The sequence below is a fragment of the Sebastes umbrosus genome, chromosome 2 (assembly GCF_015220745.1).
Source record: "Sebastes umbrosus isolate fSebUmb1 chromosome 2, fSebUmb1.pri, whole genome shotgun sequence".
In the NCBI taxonomy this organism is placed as follows: Eukaryota; Metazoa; Chordata; class Actinopteri; order Perciformes; family Sebastidae; genus Sebastes; species Sebastes umbrosus.
Window position 1 is genome coordinate 29,759,589 of NC_051270.1, and position 16,360 is coordinate 29,775,948.

Below are 16,360 nucleotides of genomic sequence, written 5' to 3' on the forward strand. Positions count from 1 at the left end.
ACAGTTGATAATTATTATTATTAAATCATTGCTTATGGCAAGTTAAGCAACTTAAGTTTTATTTTGAAAGTTCATACCGGAAGTGTGAGTATACGTCTGTATTGACGCTGCTTTGACTAGTTTAGCAGTTCCTCACTGTCACCACTAGAGGGCAGCAAACAGCTGTGGTTTTAAATACACAGATCAACATCTCCTATCATCAACATAGAGGCAGACTCAGGAACTGATAATGCTTAAAAAATATATACTTTATTCAGGTTAAACAGGTTAATTAAAATATCCTGTTGCTAACTTGACCTGTGAATTTAAAATCACAAGTTTTAATATGTATCTGTTTGCAGAAACAGACAACTCCTCTGCAAAAACAATGACTTTTGGAGGAGTTTTTTTTGCCCTCAGCCTTTACTGCTTTAAACAGAGGTCAGGGCACACTGTAGCAGCCTTGTGTTTTGTTTTTGTGTTATGTTGTTGGGATGTTCCTGTTGCCCTGTGAGTGTTTTTTTGTTTACAGAGGACAATAAAGAATTAATCTGAATCTAATGTCCTCCAGTGGTCACAGACACATAGAGTTTAACAAGCTAGCGCCATTGCAGACTTTATTAGGAATAATACAGTTATCAATACTGATTATATTCTTTAGATGTATCAATAACACATTTATATGTTCATAATAGTATCTGTATTTCTAATATATACTTTGTTATAAAACAATATAAAGCCCTGCATCATGTAATGTGCTAAGAAAGTGTACATATCCCAGAGGGGTAATTATATTAACAAGGCTGCATTGATGCCAACTTGATGAATGTAATATTGCAGTTCTTCACAGTGACCACTAGAGGGCAGTAAACACTATGATTTTAAATACACAGCTCATCTCTTTGCTTTGTACCACCGGCTAATACTTTTTTTCCTTTTACCTTAGATTTAACAGCAGTGGTTTATTGTTAATGCCTTGTATCTTATATCATATCGTGTATTTGTCATGTTATTATTGCTTATAGCAGATCACTACCATGACTATAACCCGTCGTCCCACAGTGACCACGAGTAACTACACTTCTGTGTACATTGAAGGTTTTATTTTGAAGTGATCCACCGGAAGTGTGAATATGCTATAATGTCTGCATTGACGCTACTTTGACTAGTTTATCAGTTCCTCTCTGTCGCCACTAGAGGGCAGCAAACACTCGTGATTTCAACCTCCCATGAAGGAAATTTGAGGGTATTTGACTCAACACAATGTAAATTTAACATAATTTTGGACCATTATTATTATAACTATAGATAACGCACAAAAAGCTTAAAGACAAAACCTGCTATAGTTGAATAATTATTTTATTATTTCTGGCAATGTTTTCCTTTAAAAAAAAAAAAAGAAAAGGTGTTATTATTTAATTTAGTTTATTTTAATGGCAATGTTTTCCCTGTACAATCATATTCTGCAAATCAAACAAGCAGATTCAGAAAACAGAACATGGTTTTATCTGCACAACTTCTATTTTTGATACTTTATTTTATATTTTCTTTATATTATAGGCTATTGTATTCCTATTTTAACTTGCACTCTCAGATTCTCGTTTTGTTTTTACTTACGTGATCTTCCTTCTTTTTTCAGATATTGTTTTATACATATTTAAAAAGTATTGTTGAGACTTTTCATTGCAAACGAATGCCTCTGTAATTATTATACATATTATAAATAAATAACTTGAACTTGAGACTCTGAGCAATATTTTTTACTCCTAATTACTAAGTTTTGTGCATATTTTATTCTTTAAATCTTTGGTGCTCTTCAAGATTCAAGATTCAAGATTCACTTTATTGTCATTTCACTGAGTATTTGCATACACAGAAGGAAACGAGATATTGTTTCTCCCAGCAGCTCCCGTCAGTGCATTAAAAAAAGTATAGAATAAATAAGTATTAAAATGAACATACCTAAAAATAACAATAAAAGAATAAAATAAGTAAACGTTTCAGACACACAATTTCACACAATTTGCAGTCATACACCCAATTTGCAGTTGTGTTTAGCAGCAGAGAAAAGTGCATTTATGTCCATAGTAAAGTGCTGTTTGCATTACTGTTGCAAAAATTGTCTTTGACATGTGACTAACATGTGACTATGAAAAAAAAATCGAGATAAATACCTTTTTTTTTTGTGTATGAGCATTCTTTATTTTAGGATAAAATGTATTTAGCCTACAATAAAAAAACGCAGACTTTTAATGTTTTCTTGGTTAAATATTTGTGCTCATCAGCACTATTGAAGGTTACATTGACACCAAGAAGCTCATCTATAATTGGTAAAACACCTGTAACATACATTTCCTGCAACAATAAAGGACGCTCATGAATACACCGCCTTTTCAATAAACTTTATTGGCCCAAAAACGGTGCCTTTCTGCTGCTTTGGGAGCTTGTTTTCAGTCGGACAGATGTATATTTATTGTCCCGTCACTCAGCGCTCTACTCGGCCATTAGTTAAGTGCCAGCAGGCCAGCAGAGAAACCTGCACCAAGACGTGTGATTACGTTAAAAGATCGCACAATCTGCTCATATTTACGTAATGAGAGCGACATTTTGCTGATTGATTAAACTACAGGGTGTAAAATATCTTTAAGGGGCTCTCTGATTTATAATCCAACAAAGCAGAAAAAAGAGGCCCATTTATTTGTGTAACTATGAAAAAGGGAGTTTCTGGTAACAGCTCAGTGTTTGACATCTCAGGGTTGAGTTGAGTGATTCAATAGACACTGAAACATCTTTATAGAAACACACACACAGAGGTTTCACTGAGCATTATTGGTTAAAAGAGAGAAAGAAAGAGGCAGCTGAGGGCAGTCAGCACTTTAGTCTGGAGAACTGACAGCATTATCAGCAGTAATTCACACAGGGATATTTTTAATCAACATGACTGCTGTATTCAGATTAAATTAGAGGAGAAACCGGAATCAATGACCTCCATATATTGCTGCATGCTTTATCAATTAGCTGTGATTTTTTGTACTGTGTCAGAGGGGCCTGTGTCATAAAACAGGCCAAATGGCGTTTGTCATGCAGCTGACAAGTCACACAACTAAATGAGCTCCTATCGATTCGCATGATTTTTCATCAGCCAAATTAAAAGCTGCAGTTTGATAGAGGTTCACTCTGCAAAGCTTGTTATGGATTCTACTCAGCCTTATTAAATCAAATCTGAAAAAAGGTCAATGAAAAGTCCTTTAAGTTAAACAAGTAACTGGAAGTGTTAATGTGGTTATTTGATGCTGCTGCATCACCTTAACCAGGTTGGTTAAAGCTGTGCTGTCACAAAACCCTCTGATACCCACAAGTACAGGGGACTTTAGAGGGGTACACAGGGTATTTATGGGGGTACACGGGGTCTTAAGGGGGGTATATGGGGTCTTTAGGGTGTACACAGGGTCTTTAGGGGGCTACACAGGGTCTTTAAGGGGTAGATAGCAGGTCAACAGTAGATGTCACATAGAAGTGGTGTACATCATCTGAAAGCTGGGAACCTGAAGATTAATTTGAGATGCAGCTCAGCACTGTCAAGTTGGTCATAAATCATAAATAAAGATGAATTAATAAGTGAATTAATGAATTAAAATACATTGTGAACGTATATTAGGGCGTAGAACGTGATGATATAAGTTTGAGATGGTAAATCCTCTTGCTCACTTATGTTATAAATTGTTGCAGCAATTTTTGTGTTGATACCATTTGTTGCACAGATTTGGTGCTAAATTTAACCATTTTTTACCACTTGAGAATTGATCAAAAATTATCATTAATCCCTCTAAAATACCACATAACGTCACAGAGACCTTGAGGAACACCATAGAAAAAGAGATGCTATGATTTTATATCAAAAACTTTTTTTAACATTTGGAGATTTCTGCAAGAAGTGCATTTTTTGGCAATTAGATGGTGAGCACTTCTGTTGTGGAAACTGCTCAGAAACCCCCTTATTGTCAATCTAGCTAGTAAAGCCATCCATCCTCTGAATGCTCTAGGTCTCTAGTTTGTGGCTGTAAAGTTTCATGATGCTGTGATTATCTTAGAGGTCACCACAGGTCATTTTATACAGTGAGGTCAAGTTTCAAAAAATGGTTTCACTACAATGAAATGGCTACTATGGGGACTAACATCATCACACATGAATACAGTCGGGCTCATTTGGTCCACAAGAGTCTCAGCTTTACAGTGATACCCAATTTATGTAATTCCAAGACTGTTTAGGGACCCCAGTATGCAGAAATATTCAAATACACCATTTTTAGAATAGGTGAAAAACCACAGTTATACTGCATGCAAAAAATTGCACAGTTTTTGCCCCAAACTGCATGTGATCATCATAAAGTGGGCATGTCTGTAAAGGGGAGACTCGTGGGTACCCATAGAACCCACTTTCATTCACATAAATTGAGGTCAGAGGTCAAGGGACCCCTTTTAAAATTGCCATGCCAAAATTTTGTGTAACTTCATCTTCAATCTATAGCTTGAAATCTGAGCCCGCTTCAACCCCTTAAAGACAGAACAGTGGCTGGGCTCGCAAAGTTACTCCAGAGCATTTCTGATTGTGTGGATCTACATTTTCCCATCCTTCTGCTGAGGTTTGATCCCTTTTTTTTGAAAAACAAAAAACAAAACCTATGATAGAGAATTTCATGCTTTATTTTGATATGTGTTACCAAACACGGTGCCCCCACAGTATTTAAACAGGGTCACAAATTGTGAGTAACCAAAGATTGTGACCCTTTACATTCAGATAACAGATAGTAACATTTGATAAATGGCACAAACTGTAGGGTAGAGCGCACTAACACATGGCAGGGGGAATAATTGGTCGACACGTTGGTCTTTTTTACAGTCGATCTTCTTGTGTCACAGAATTTGACGGGTCACAAATTTCAACCAAAGTCCCAGCTATCAAAACTTGTGACTTTACATAAATACTACGGTGGTACCATGTTTAGATAGACATATATCAAAATAGTGCATGCAATAAAGTGTAAACTATAATAAAAACATTTGCAGGGGCAGTATTAATTCCCTGTGTAGGTCACAGAATATGATCCTCCAAATTAAACAACAAAATACGTTTGTGATTTTGGGATACAAAAATATGTCTTCGCCTTAATAAACTACTCAGAAACACAAATAAAAAAAATTAAATGTTAGTGATACACATATAGTCAATAATATAAGTGGATGGTTTTGCATTTTATACTCAAACATCATCATATTTGCCGAAACCTTTAGACAACAGAGCCATCAAACTACTAAACCACTGCTCCAGTAAAGGTCTCTCATAGATTACTGTCATAACAATACTGTTTTTGAAAAGTGTATTGACTTATTACTTTTAGTTCGGTGGCCATTCAGCTTTAATTAATGTCTGGGGTTCAATCAGGACTCAATAAAGAAACCTCAATCTGATAGCTGCATTCACAATAAACCTGTGAAAAGTACTACTTTTAATCATTTAAGTGGAAGCCATACATCCTGAATATAGTCTCTACTACATGATAACACTGACACTGTGGGTGTGTGTCCAGCCAGTTAAGAATGCATTTAATCACTATATAAACATGTGACATGTGGTCTGAGAAGAGGCTAAATGACACCATCTTTAATCACAAGCCTTACATGGGTGGCCATTAAAACGCCCCGCCGCAGTTACACACACTCATCATGCCGTTGCTCTTGGAAATTAAAATAGGCCCGTGTGACATCACCATCAGGCTTTTGATTGCTTTACTTCCTCTTCATTAACTTAATTATTTGGCTATCAGTAAACCCCACCGAGTAATTAATATCTGAGAGCTTCTGTAATAAATTAAAACTGTGAACTGAGGATTGCTTTGCTTTGCTAGCGGAGGCCGTGCGGTGGCTGTGAACCAATGGGAAGGAGTTAAAGGAGCTGTGAACACAAAAAGTTTTTCTTCTCCGTTATGTCGGATTGTTAATGAAAACACGGAGCATCTTCCTGTGAGTGAGATTTAAGTAGACCTTTGTGGTATTTCTGTCTTTTGATTACAAGTCACAAGTTTGTCTTGTAACCACTTTGGTCCAGACGGCACCAGCAGGTCAACAATTGTGGTTCTGAGTGAAATTCCTCTACAACTATTAGATGGATTGCCATGAAATGTGGAACAGACATTCATGTCCGCTTTAGGATGAATTATAATCTTGTTGTCGATCTCTGACTTTTCATTTAGTGTTAATTAGCAAATGTTAGCATGCTAACACACTAGGCTAAGATGGTGAACATGTTAAACATTGCACCTGCTAAACATCAGCATGTTATCTTTGTCGTTGCGAGTATCATAGACTACAGTCTATGGCGATATGTTAGCATGCACACGTTAGCATTCAGCTCAAAACATCGCTGTGTGTCGACTCTTACTGTGCGTTCCAATACCCATACTACCATACTATTTAGTATGGCAGAAAAAGATTTAGTAGGTCCTAATACATAGTGTGTCAAATGCAGTATACCTAAAATACCAGGATATCCTACCGTATCCGCAAGCCAGCATGCTTTTCTGACTTTTCTAAACTACAATCCTTTGCGCAGCAGATATACAGACGTAGGCAAAGTTGTTGGTAACGTTCCGTTAAAGAGAGAAAAACCCACAATGGTCACTGAAATAACTTGAAACTGACAAAAGTAATAATAAATAAAAATTCACTGAAAATTAACTAATGAAAATCAGATATTGTTTTTGAATTATGGTTCAGCAGAATCATTTAAAAAAACAAACTAATGAAACTGGCCTAGACAAAAATGATGGTAACATTAACTTAATATTTTGTTGCACAACCTTTTGAGGCAATCACTGCAATCAAGTGATTTCTGTAACTCTCAATGAGACTTCTGCACCTGTTGACAGGTATGTTGGCCCACTCCTCGTGAACAAACTGCTCCAGCTGTCTCAGGTTTGAAGGGTGCCTTCTCCAGACTGCATGTTTCAGCTCCTTCCACAGATGTTCAATAGGATTTAGATCAGGGCTCATAGAAGGCCACTTCAGAATAGTCCAATGTTTTGTTCTTAGCCATTCTTGGGTGTTTTTAGCTGTGTTTTGGGTCATTATCCTGTTTGAGGACCCATGACCTGCAACTGAGACCAAGCTTTCTGACACTGGGCAGCACATTTCGCTCCAGAATGCCTTGATAGTCTTGAGATTTCATTGTACCCTGCACAGATTCAAGACACCCTGTGCCAGATGCAACAAAGCAGCCCCAGAACATAACCGAGCCTCCTCCATGTTTTACATTAGGTACAGTGTTCTTTTCTTTGGATGCTTCATCTCTTCGTCTGTGAACATAGAGCTGATGTGACTTGCCAAAAAGCTCCAGTTTTGTCTCATCTGCCCAAAGGACATTCTCCCAGAAGCTTTGTGGCTTGTCAATATGCATTTTGGAAAATTCCAGTCTCACTTTTTTATGATTTGGTGTCCTCCTCGGTTGTCTTCCATTAAGTCCACTTTGGCTCAAACAGTGACGGATGGTGCGATCTGACACTGATGTACCTTGACCTTGGAGTTCACCTCTAATCTCTTTGGAAGTTGTTCTGGGCTCTTTGGTTACCATTCGTATTATCCGTCTCTTCAATATGTCATCAATTTTCCCCTTGCGGCCACGTCCAGGGAGGTAGGCTACAGTCCCATGGACCTTAAACTTCTGAATAATATGTGCAGCTGTAGTCACAGGAACATCAAGCTGCTTGGAGATGGTCTTATAGTCTTTACCTTTAACATGAAGGTCTATAATGTTCTTTCTGATCTCCTGAGACAACTCTCTCCTTAGCTTTCTGTGGTCCATGTTCAGTGTGGTACACACCATGATGCCAAACAGCACAGTGACTAATTTTCACCCTTTAAATAGGCAGACTGACTGATTACAAGTTTGAAGATACCTGTGATGCTAATTACAGGACACACCTTAGTTTAATATGTCCCTATGGTCACATTATTTTACATCTTTTCTAGGGGTACCATCATTTTTGTCCAGGCCAGTTTCATTAGTTTGTTTTTTAAAATGATTCTGTTGAACCACAATTCAAAAACAATATCTGATTTTCATTAGTTCATTTTCAGTAAATTTTTATTTATTATTACTTTTGTTAGTTTCAAGTTATTTCAGTGACCATTGTGGGTTTTTCTCTCTTTAACGGAAGGGTACCAACAATTTTGCCTACGTCTGTATGAGCAAGAGGGTCAAAGTTCAAGGCGCAATGTTATGGAGTGCTGCAGGAATGAGTCCTGTAACCCGGAAATGCACTTCCGGTTCCCTCGTCTCAAAGTCAATGGGTTTTTTGAATGGGTTTTTAGTTAGATGCCTGAAATAAGGTCTGTGGTTAACAGAAGCTGAAGAGATTTTAACATTTTGCTCTATGACATAAAATACATCATCAAATACCCCACTCATGAATTTCGAAAGACTTATGTGTCTTAAAAAAGGCGGTTGCTAACAAGTGGCTAAATGAGATTACAAAATGTCATCAGGCCGACTCGTCCGCCTTTACAGCCTCGTTGTGTATACTCGTGTATACTCGCGTTCATGAGACCATGGTGTAGTTTGTTTATAGCCTATGTTAGCTTTTTACTTGTGGCGATTACTTCAAAAATCATAAAAGTGATGTTCATTTGTGAAGATTATCTTGCTGAACGAAACGTGTAAATATCATGAACATGTTATTACTACAGAGTTTATTTTCTGCAATAATCCAAAACTCAACCGAAAAATCCCACTGGCTTTTTTTTGAGGGAACCAGGGTGATTCTAACTTCCTGGTTGGCCTACAAAAATACTTTATGTCTGGAGCACTCTGTAGAGAGGCGAAGACCCGCCCCTTGTGGTGGACCAACATGGGACCTTATTTCGGAAAAAATATGAACGAAATAATGTCCCATGGAGTCCACCGGAAGGGGAGGGACTTTGCCTCTGTATGACAAAGTAGTATTGGTGCCTTGTGGGTTACAACATGGGAAGTTGTGTACACAATATGCTTGGTGTTGGTTAAGTCGTGAGAACAACGCTGCTAAGCAACGGCAATATTAATGTTACTGTCGGCGTCTAGAAGTCACAGAGGATAACAATTCAGCCAGCTAGCGGGTAACATAATGATGGAAATGCAAAGACATAATGACAGAAGAAAAAAGATGAGGTTGTTGGGAATATCAACATTTCCCTCAGACATATTATAAAATTATGAAAAAAACAATATTCGACTAAAATTACAATATATTAATTTATTATGTACCGAAAAATTAACTTCCATGGCCTCCGCCATTTCTATCAATAAACACGTCACAACTCGTGAACCCAGAGTTTTCAGAAACTTTCCACTTACGAGGTCGTGCATACCACAAGAGGGGGGCGTTCATATGGACTCTTCTCGTGAACTGGATAAACACGACCCCATTTGAAGGCACCATTCGTCCCAATTGTATGCATACTGCATGCAACAGTACATACTTTGTAAGGGCAGATGAAGTATGAACTAAAGTTTTTTTTTAAAAGTATGTGATTTGGAACGTAGCCCTGGTGTTTGTTCTTTTCTTCTTCATCTTACATTATATAAGCATTTCAACAACCTCATTCAACTTTGACCTTGGGGACAGTTGGGATTGATCTAATGTCTCATTACAGGCTGAACTTTACATGCTGTTCCCATAATAAAGTTATTCTCATCACTAATTATTTTTTATCCATTTATTAACATTTTATGGGACCTACTAATCAGGAACATTGATCAATAATTCATTCATTTTCTCAAGTTCTTTTTTGCTATCATTTTGTTTTATTTCACAGTTTCACCACAAACAAGTTTCGGATAAATACATTTATGATTCATGTTTGCAATCATTCAAATAAATTAAGATCATTTACATGTAAGTGACGAGAACAAACTCATCATCAAGAACAATAAAACCCATCAATGTTTACACATAAAATGCACAAAAGTAAATGTAAGTCATGGGATGTTCTGCAAAGCATTTGCCTCCAAAAACATCTGGAGCAGCAGATGTTTCTGAGCTTGTGTTGTTTCTTCAGTCACAACATCAGCTTGTTTAACTTGTTTTGTTTTGTCTTCATGATGCAGTGGAGGCTGCTGTACATTCTCACGCTGTCTGAACGCGTCCTTCATTCATGTAGTGATCTGTGTTCACTGGGTGGAGCTCCAGCTGTCAGAGGATGGAGCAAAGACAAGGTGACCGGAAGGTGATTGGCATGAAAACAGCAACATTTAGGGAAGAAATGAGCACCTTTTTTTCTCAGCATGCTACAAGATGTACAGTACTTAGAGATGATTTTATTCACGGATAGTTTATACAGTATATTTGTGTCATTTGTGTGTTTGGAAATTGTCTTCTCTAGTGACCACAAACACAGACATGTCCAAGTGTAATGTCTCTGTAACACTCAGGAAATCAAACCGGTGTTTGCTGTTCACAGTCCTGCTCCGATCTTCCTGTCACCTCCTCCTCCTACTTGCACCCCCTCCAGCTCCTCATCAGAGAAAGGGCTGTGGCGATTGAAGCCAACGTCGGTGCTGCGCTGCAAGAAGTCTGTGGATCGTGGCATCCCAACAGGAAAAACATGCTCCTCTTCTTCCTCCTCCTCCTCCTCCTGCTCATCCTCCTCCTCCTCTTCTTCCTCCTCTCCATCCTCCAGATCAAGCTCTATCCCTCTGTCGTCTGGACTCACAGCTCGTCTGCTCTCTTTTGATTTGTCCGTGGCTGTTTTTCCTCCACTGCGTTGTTGCTTTGTCTCAGACTGGGCCGAGGCGGTGGCCTGCTCCTTCGCCTTCCGGCTGCGTTTCCACTTCATCCTCCGATTTTGGAACCAGATCTTGACCTGCAGAGAGATGACAGAGCAAAGAAAATGTGTTCAAAAGATGGTCACGTTTAGGAAATGTAGTCCAGAGTTTGTCTGAACAGATTTAGAGAGATATTTTCTCTTATTTGCACAGAAGTAATTCTAAAACCTGCTGGTATGTTCTGATTCTTTAGACTATCTTCTCTGTATGTGTCAGAACTGGAAGAGGGATCCCTGAGGTTTCTACTTTTTTTTTTACCAGTTTTGCCAAAGCTGTTCTGATTGTAAAACCCTCCGAGAAAAATCACTAATTCTGAGTTATATAAATAAACTTGACTTAATAATGTTGAATGAAAAAATCATAGACCTTAATATTCACTGTTCCCTACCTATTGAAACTAAAGAACAAAAACTAATTTAGCCTACTCCTGCAGAATTTTCACAACTTAAAATGAATTGATAATTCATAAAAAACTGTTTATCTTTATTCTCCTGCGAGTCTTTGGGACATCCAACGATAAAAGCACCATACCTTTAAAAAATGCACTTGAAATATATCACTATTTATGATCAAATATACTATAATTATAACTCATCAACACTACCGGATTTATAAAGGAATATGTAATGAAAATAGAAAAATAAAACATAATTTAAATCTCACACATAAAATGCAGAGAACGTAAAAATGCATCTTCGTTCAGTTCTTTTGGAGATAAACTCACCAGGATGGTGACATCATCGCAATAATAAAACAACATAAACATACAGTAATGTGTCTGTTGTACAATGTGACCTGTCTGCCCTTTATTTCAATAAACTCCTCTTTGTTAAATCCGTACATGAGGTGACATTTTAGCAGTTTAACAGTTAATCACTGTTTTCAAGAACTAATGTCTATTTTAACATTTTACCGTGACACTACACACTGCTACTAATGGGTTGGTTTTACTTATTTTTATGCTTTTAGACAGCTCATGGTCTGTTTTTTTAAAATAAAATATCCTACATGACTGTATTTGGAAATGTTATTCAGGGATTTTATAACCACTTTTCTGTTTTAATTTGGATTTTGTGGCATAATTTGTGTTATTTGTCTGTGACTCATTGTTAGTGCTGCACATCTCGGCCAGGAAACTGTTGAAAAAGATTTCTGATTTCCGTTTCCTGGTTAGATAGAAAATAAATAATAAAACTAAATGAATCAAAAGTCTGTTATCTACAGGAGGCATCTAAATAATGTGTCTGCTCTTTGTTACTCAGGTGTAAAATCCAGTGGATGCTGCGGCTTGTCTGTATAGCTACAGTTTGTGTTCACTTTGAGACCGAAAGCTGAACAAGAATATTATGTTCAGTAAACTTTCTTTTCTCGCCTCATTCTTCTTTCTGTGAATCTTCTTTTTTAACCTTGAAATGAAGCTGTTGGCTGCAGCAGACTGGTTTCTCTTACCTGTGTTTCAGTCAGCATGAGTGAGGTGGCCACCTCAAAGCGTTTGGGTCTGGACAGGTACTTGTTGAGCTTGAACTGGTTCTCTAGCTCCAGCAGCTGCTGACTGGAGAAGGCGGTTCGGGGCCTCCGGCACTTCCCCAGCAGACCAGCCTGGGGGCCCGCTGCAGCAGGAGCAAGAAGAGCAAAGTTATCATCTGTGGCTTCACATTTATTATTGATTTTATGGCAACATATTTGATATTTGATATCAAAGATTCATGGATTCACTTCATTTTTAGTGGAGTTTTTTTGTTATGTTTAACACACAATGTTTAAATATTTTTGTTTTGATAATTCAACTAAAACTTATTTTGACATATAATAATAAGTTTATTTGTAGAGCACTTTTCAAGCACAAAGTGCTTTCCAAGGAAATTCACATCATGTACAACAGAATACACTGAAACATAAATAAGAAAATAAAGGAACAAGTATATACATATTCATACAGTTATATATGCACATATATACACATTAGCAAACAGGCATACAATACATATCTGCCCTTTAAATAAGATTCAGGTCTTAAATTAATTATTTGCCAGTATAAGTGCCACCAGTCTTATTTATATAATACCAAGGACATAGGAAGTTCAATATCATTTTGTGGGTGTGAACAGGCACACATATGGCCTCACTCTCTCTCGCCATCATTAACTATAATAGCTTTACTCGGGTTTATTGTTGACGGGGGGACACGGCAGAAGGCCATAAAAACACAGGCATGCCATTAACTTAATGAAAATTCAATGAAGGCTTTTGGGATTTTATTGATGAACTACAGAACGTTTTAGGTGTTTGTTTATAGTTTCTTCGTCACACAAAGACAATTTTCATCGGGTTGGCGTTTATAGAGAAATAAATGGGCCAAAATTAAAATATGACACACAGATAAAGAGTAAACAGAGTAAACAGAGGCCGGTGTAGTGGACGGGACGATGAGGCTGTTATTAACACTAAATATATGACGATCTCTGGTATAACCTTGAATAAATACAAAGAATGGCTTGGACAACAAAAATAATATATTGTAAAGTATAATTATGGCTGTGAAATTAATTCAGCAGAGAGCTTTTTCAGTTTCAATAATAAAAAAAAAAATGCAAACGCTTAAACTGCTTGTTTCTGTGTCTCATTCTTCTGATTTCATCCAATTTATATTTAGTTTTTTATTAAAAAAAAATCTGAAGCATAAAAGGACAAATCACCTAGCAAACTTACTGAGTGATATAATTTAAATACCAAATTGATTATTCTGAAAAAAAAAAAAAAAAAGATAAACAAACAATAAATAAGAAAAATCAAGCTATTAACATATGCTAATTAATTAGGCCTATTATATTATCTGTAATAATTGCATATGTTAATATTAATATTAGCCTAATATTAATGTGAATAATAATTAAGTTTATTCAAAATTAACTTTCATTTGACAGTGTGTTTGTGTTCAATGAGTTTATAGCAGCTCAGCGGTTCTTCAGAGGTCAAACATGAGGATTAAAAGATGTAAAATCTGATAACAGAAACATGGTTCAGGAGTGACACAGATTAGTGTCTGGAGAATCTAAAAATTATATTTTTTCTTTGAGTTTTAACAGTCAAAAGTACAATAATCTTATTTTTTCTTTGAGATTTAACAGTCAAAAATACAATAATGTTATTTTTCTTTGAGTTTTAACAGTCAAAAGTGCAATAATGTTATTTTTTCTTTGAGTTTTAACAGTCAAAAGTACAATAACATTATTTGATCACATAAAGGCAGATTTGAATCAGAATCAGAATCAGAATCAGAATGGTGTTTATTGCCAGGTGTAAGAGGTATACACTAGGAATTTGCTTTGGTTTTGTTGGTGCAAATAAGCAGTACCTGATGAATTTAAAAACTATATTTTTTCTTTGAGTTTTAACAGTCAAAAGTACAATAATCTTATTTGATCCCATAAAGGCCTGTACTACTCACTGCTGTAGTCCTGCAGCCTGGGCATCATGATGCCTGCTCGGATCCAGTGCTCGGCCATGGCAGCAGCCTTCAGGTGCTCCGGGTAGCTGCTCTGCGTCAGCTGGGTGAACCCGGTGTAGAAGGCCGGGTGCTGCCCACCCAGCGCGGATAACGGGTACATGGGTGCATGGTACATGGCGGGTATTGCAGCGAGTCCTGCATGCGGGAGGTTTAGGAGACCCGGTTTGTGGAGTAATCCCTGGAGCTGTGCGGCGGCTCGTGGAGACGGAGTGTCCGCAGACCGGCGGCAGGACGGCGGGCTGCCGGCCCGGCTGTCGCTGCTCTGACCCGGGGACAGCTCTCTGATCACCCGGCTGCTGGGCTCATCTGCCAGCAGGGCGTCGATTCTGAAGTTTTTGGATTTCTCCATCATGACGGCTTGAGTTAGGACTAAAAAAACTCTTCAAAAAAACCACAAACGCTTGAAGCTTGGCGGGTGCGCACCTGGTGCCGTGCGTCAGAGCGCGCGCAGACAGATGAGCTTCTTCCAACTCACAAACTCATATGATAACTTATAATAAACGTTTAGGCAAATTATACTATTTAAAAATAAGCATTAATACATTATCAACTTGGAAAAACTTCAGACTAAATGACTGACATGTGCATCCCTCCATCTATTTCCTTTACCTGCACATGCCTCTCTGCAGCATCACACCTCCGTCCTGCATGCTGTTTAACTCTATAACTCCACATAGAAGGAGGCATGTGTCTGCCTCCATCAGCCATCAGCCGTCCTCCTCCTCCTCCACCCTGCAGGCCGCTGGGTGTGAGCTGGGATTGGCTGGAGGCTGAGCTGCTCTGACGGGCCTCTAATCAGCTAATTACTCGCTCGTTTCTCCCCCCAGAAAGCATTCAGAGTGAGTTCAGAGTGAGGTAATGTCCAACCCTTGTCCCGCCTGCAAACACCTTCAACTGCATCAAAGCAAGGAGGTACATTAGAAGATTAGCCGATTGTATTTCCAGTATCTATCTTACTGCCAGCTGCTCATACCCAGCCATACCTATAGCCATAAACAAAGAATTATATCCACCAAACTAATTATTAGTGCTGCAAAACATCTTCCACACCTTATAGCAACAACACATTGGCTGTTGTTCAGCAGGATTCTGATTGGGTGACTTTAAAAAAAAAACAAAAAACCATTGCGTCCACTTCAGTATTTAAATCATTAATATTAATGACTGGCTTCATTCTCATACTTAAGGCCATACTAATGCCATTAAAGTTTACGATCAGGAATTGCACACAAACCATATAAAAGTCTAATGACTTGGCAGAAGAGGCTATAAGTTAATTGGCCCTCTGCTTGAGGTGGACTAATGTCACATTAAGACCTGAAGAAGAGGAGGTGCATCAGCTGAAGTGGAGTCTGACTTCTTCTCTTCAACATGGTTGCATGTCTGTCAGCTGAATAGCACTTCCTGTTATTTCACTGACAAACATATAGAACCTAAAATTAGGCTAAAGCAGTATCAAGTCTAAAAACCTTTTCTAATTGTGCTGCAGACACAACCAATCAGTTCAAATGTGAATTAAGACTATAAGCTTCTTTTAATTAGCCATGTTATATCGAGAATCTGCACGTTGAGGTAAACAAATGTATAGGACACAAATGACAATCAACATTTAAACTTTATGTGAAAGAAGAGAGTGATCTTTTTTTTTTTTTTAAATGCAACGTTTTGGTCAAAGATCTCTGGACCTATAACCTTTTAATAAAGTGATAGCCAATAACCCACAAAATAAAAGCCTCTATGCTATAATTGTTAATTGTGCAGATTTTTCAACTGCTGTTTATTCAGTAAAAGGTTTAGTTATATTTCCTGTAAATTTTTAATTATTTTATTTCCCAGAAATGTCTAAATTATGTTTCAGAGACTTCTTCTGGAAATACTGAATCTTTAATCTATTCATTATTTATTTGTTGACCTCAAAGTAAACAAATCTAAATAGAATATAAAAACAAAATACTGTAATTCAGGAAGCCTATACTAATATACTACTAATATAATTTTAGTTGTAGGATGTAAAA

The 16,360-nt window shown here is 37.5% G+C and overlaps 1 protein-coding gene and 1 long non-coding RNA gene across 2 annotated transcripts; one reads left to right on the forward strand and one right to left on the reverse strand.

Moving 5' to 3' along the window:
* Positions 1 to 1,041: 1,041 nt before the first annotated feature.
* LOC119500827 lies at positions 1,042 to 10,615 on the forward strand. Its single transcript, XR_005209691.1, has 3 exons — positions 1,042 to 1,225; positions 10,121 to 10,239; positions 10,474 to 10,615. It is a non-coding gene; the product is annotated as an uncharacterized LOC119500827 (long non-coding RNA).
* mnx2b (motor neuron and pancreas homeobox 2b) lies at positions 9,775 to 15,535 on the reverse strand. Its single transcript, XM_037790766.1, has 3 exons — positions 14,286 to 15,535; positions 12,287 to 12,447; positions 9,775 to 10,875 (listed from the first exon to the last, which is right to left on the reverse strand). The coding sequence occupies exons 1-3, from the start codon at positions 14,695 to 14,697 to the stop codon at positions 10,468 to 10,470; spliced, it is 981 nt and encodes a 326-aa protein (XP_037646694.1). The 5' UTR covers positions 14,698 to 15,535; the 3' UTR covers positions 9,775 to 10,467.
* Between the last annotated feature and the right edge of the window lie 825 nt (positions 15,536 to 16,360).

Bases quoted from the DNA above. Each gene is read 5' to 3' on its own strand.
- mnx2b (XM_037790766.1), bottom strand. From the start codon at position 14,697: ATGATGGAGAAATCCAAAAACTTCAGAATCGACGCCCTGCTGGCAGAT. The intron at 12,448-14,285 runs GTGAGTAGTACA...CTCCTGCTGCAG, and splicing joins CAGGCTGCAGGACTACAGCA to CGGGCCCCCAGGCTGGTCTG. The intron at 10,876-12,286 runs GTAAGAGAAACC...ATCTCTCTGCAG, and splicing joins TCATGCTGACTGAAACACAG to GTCAAGATCTGGTTCCAAAA.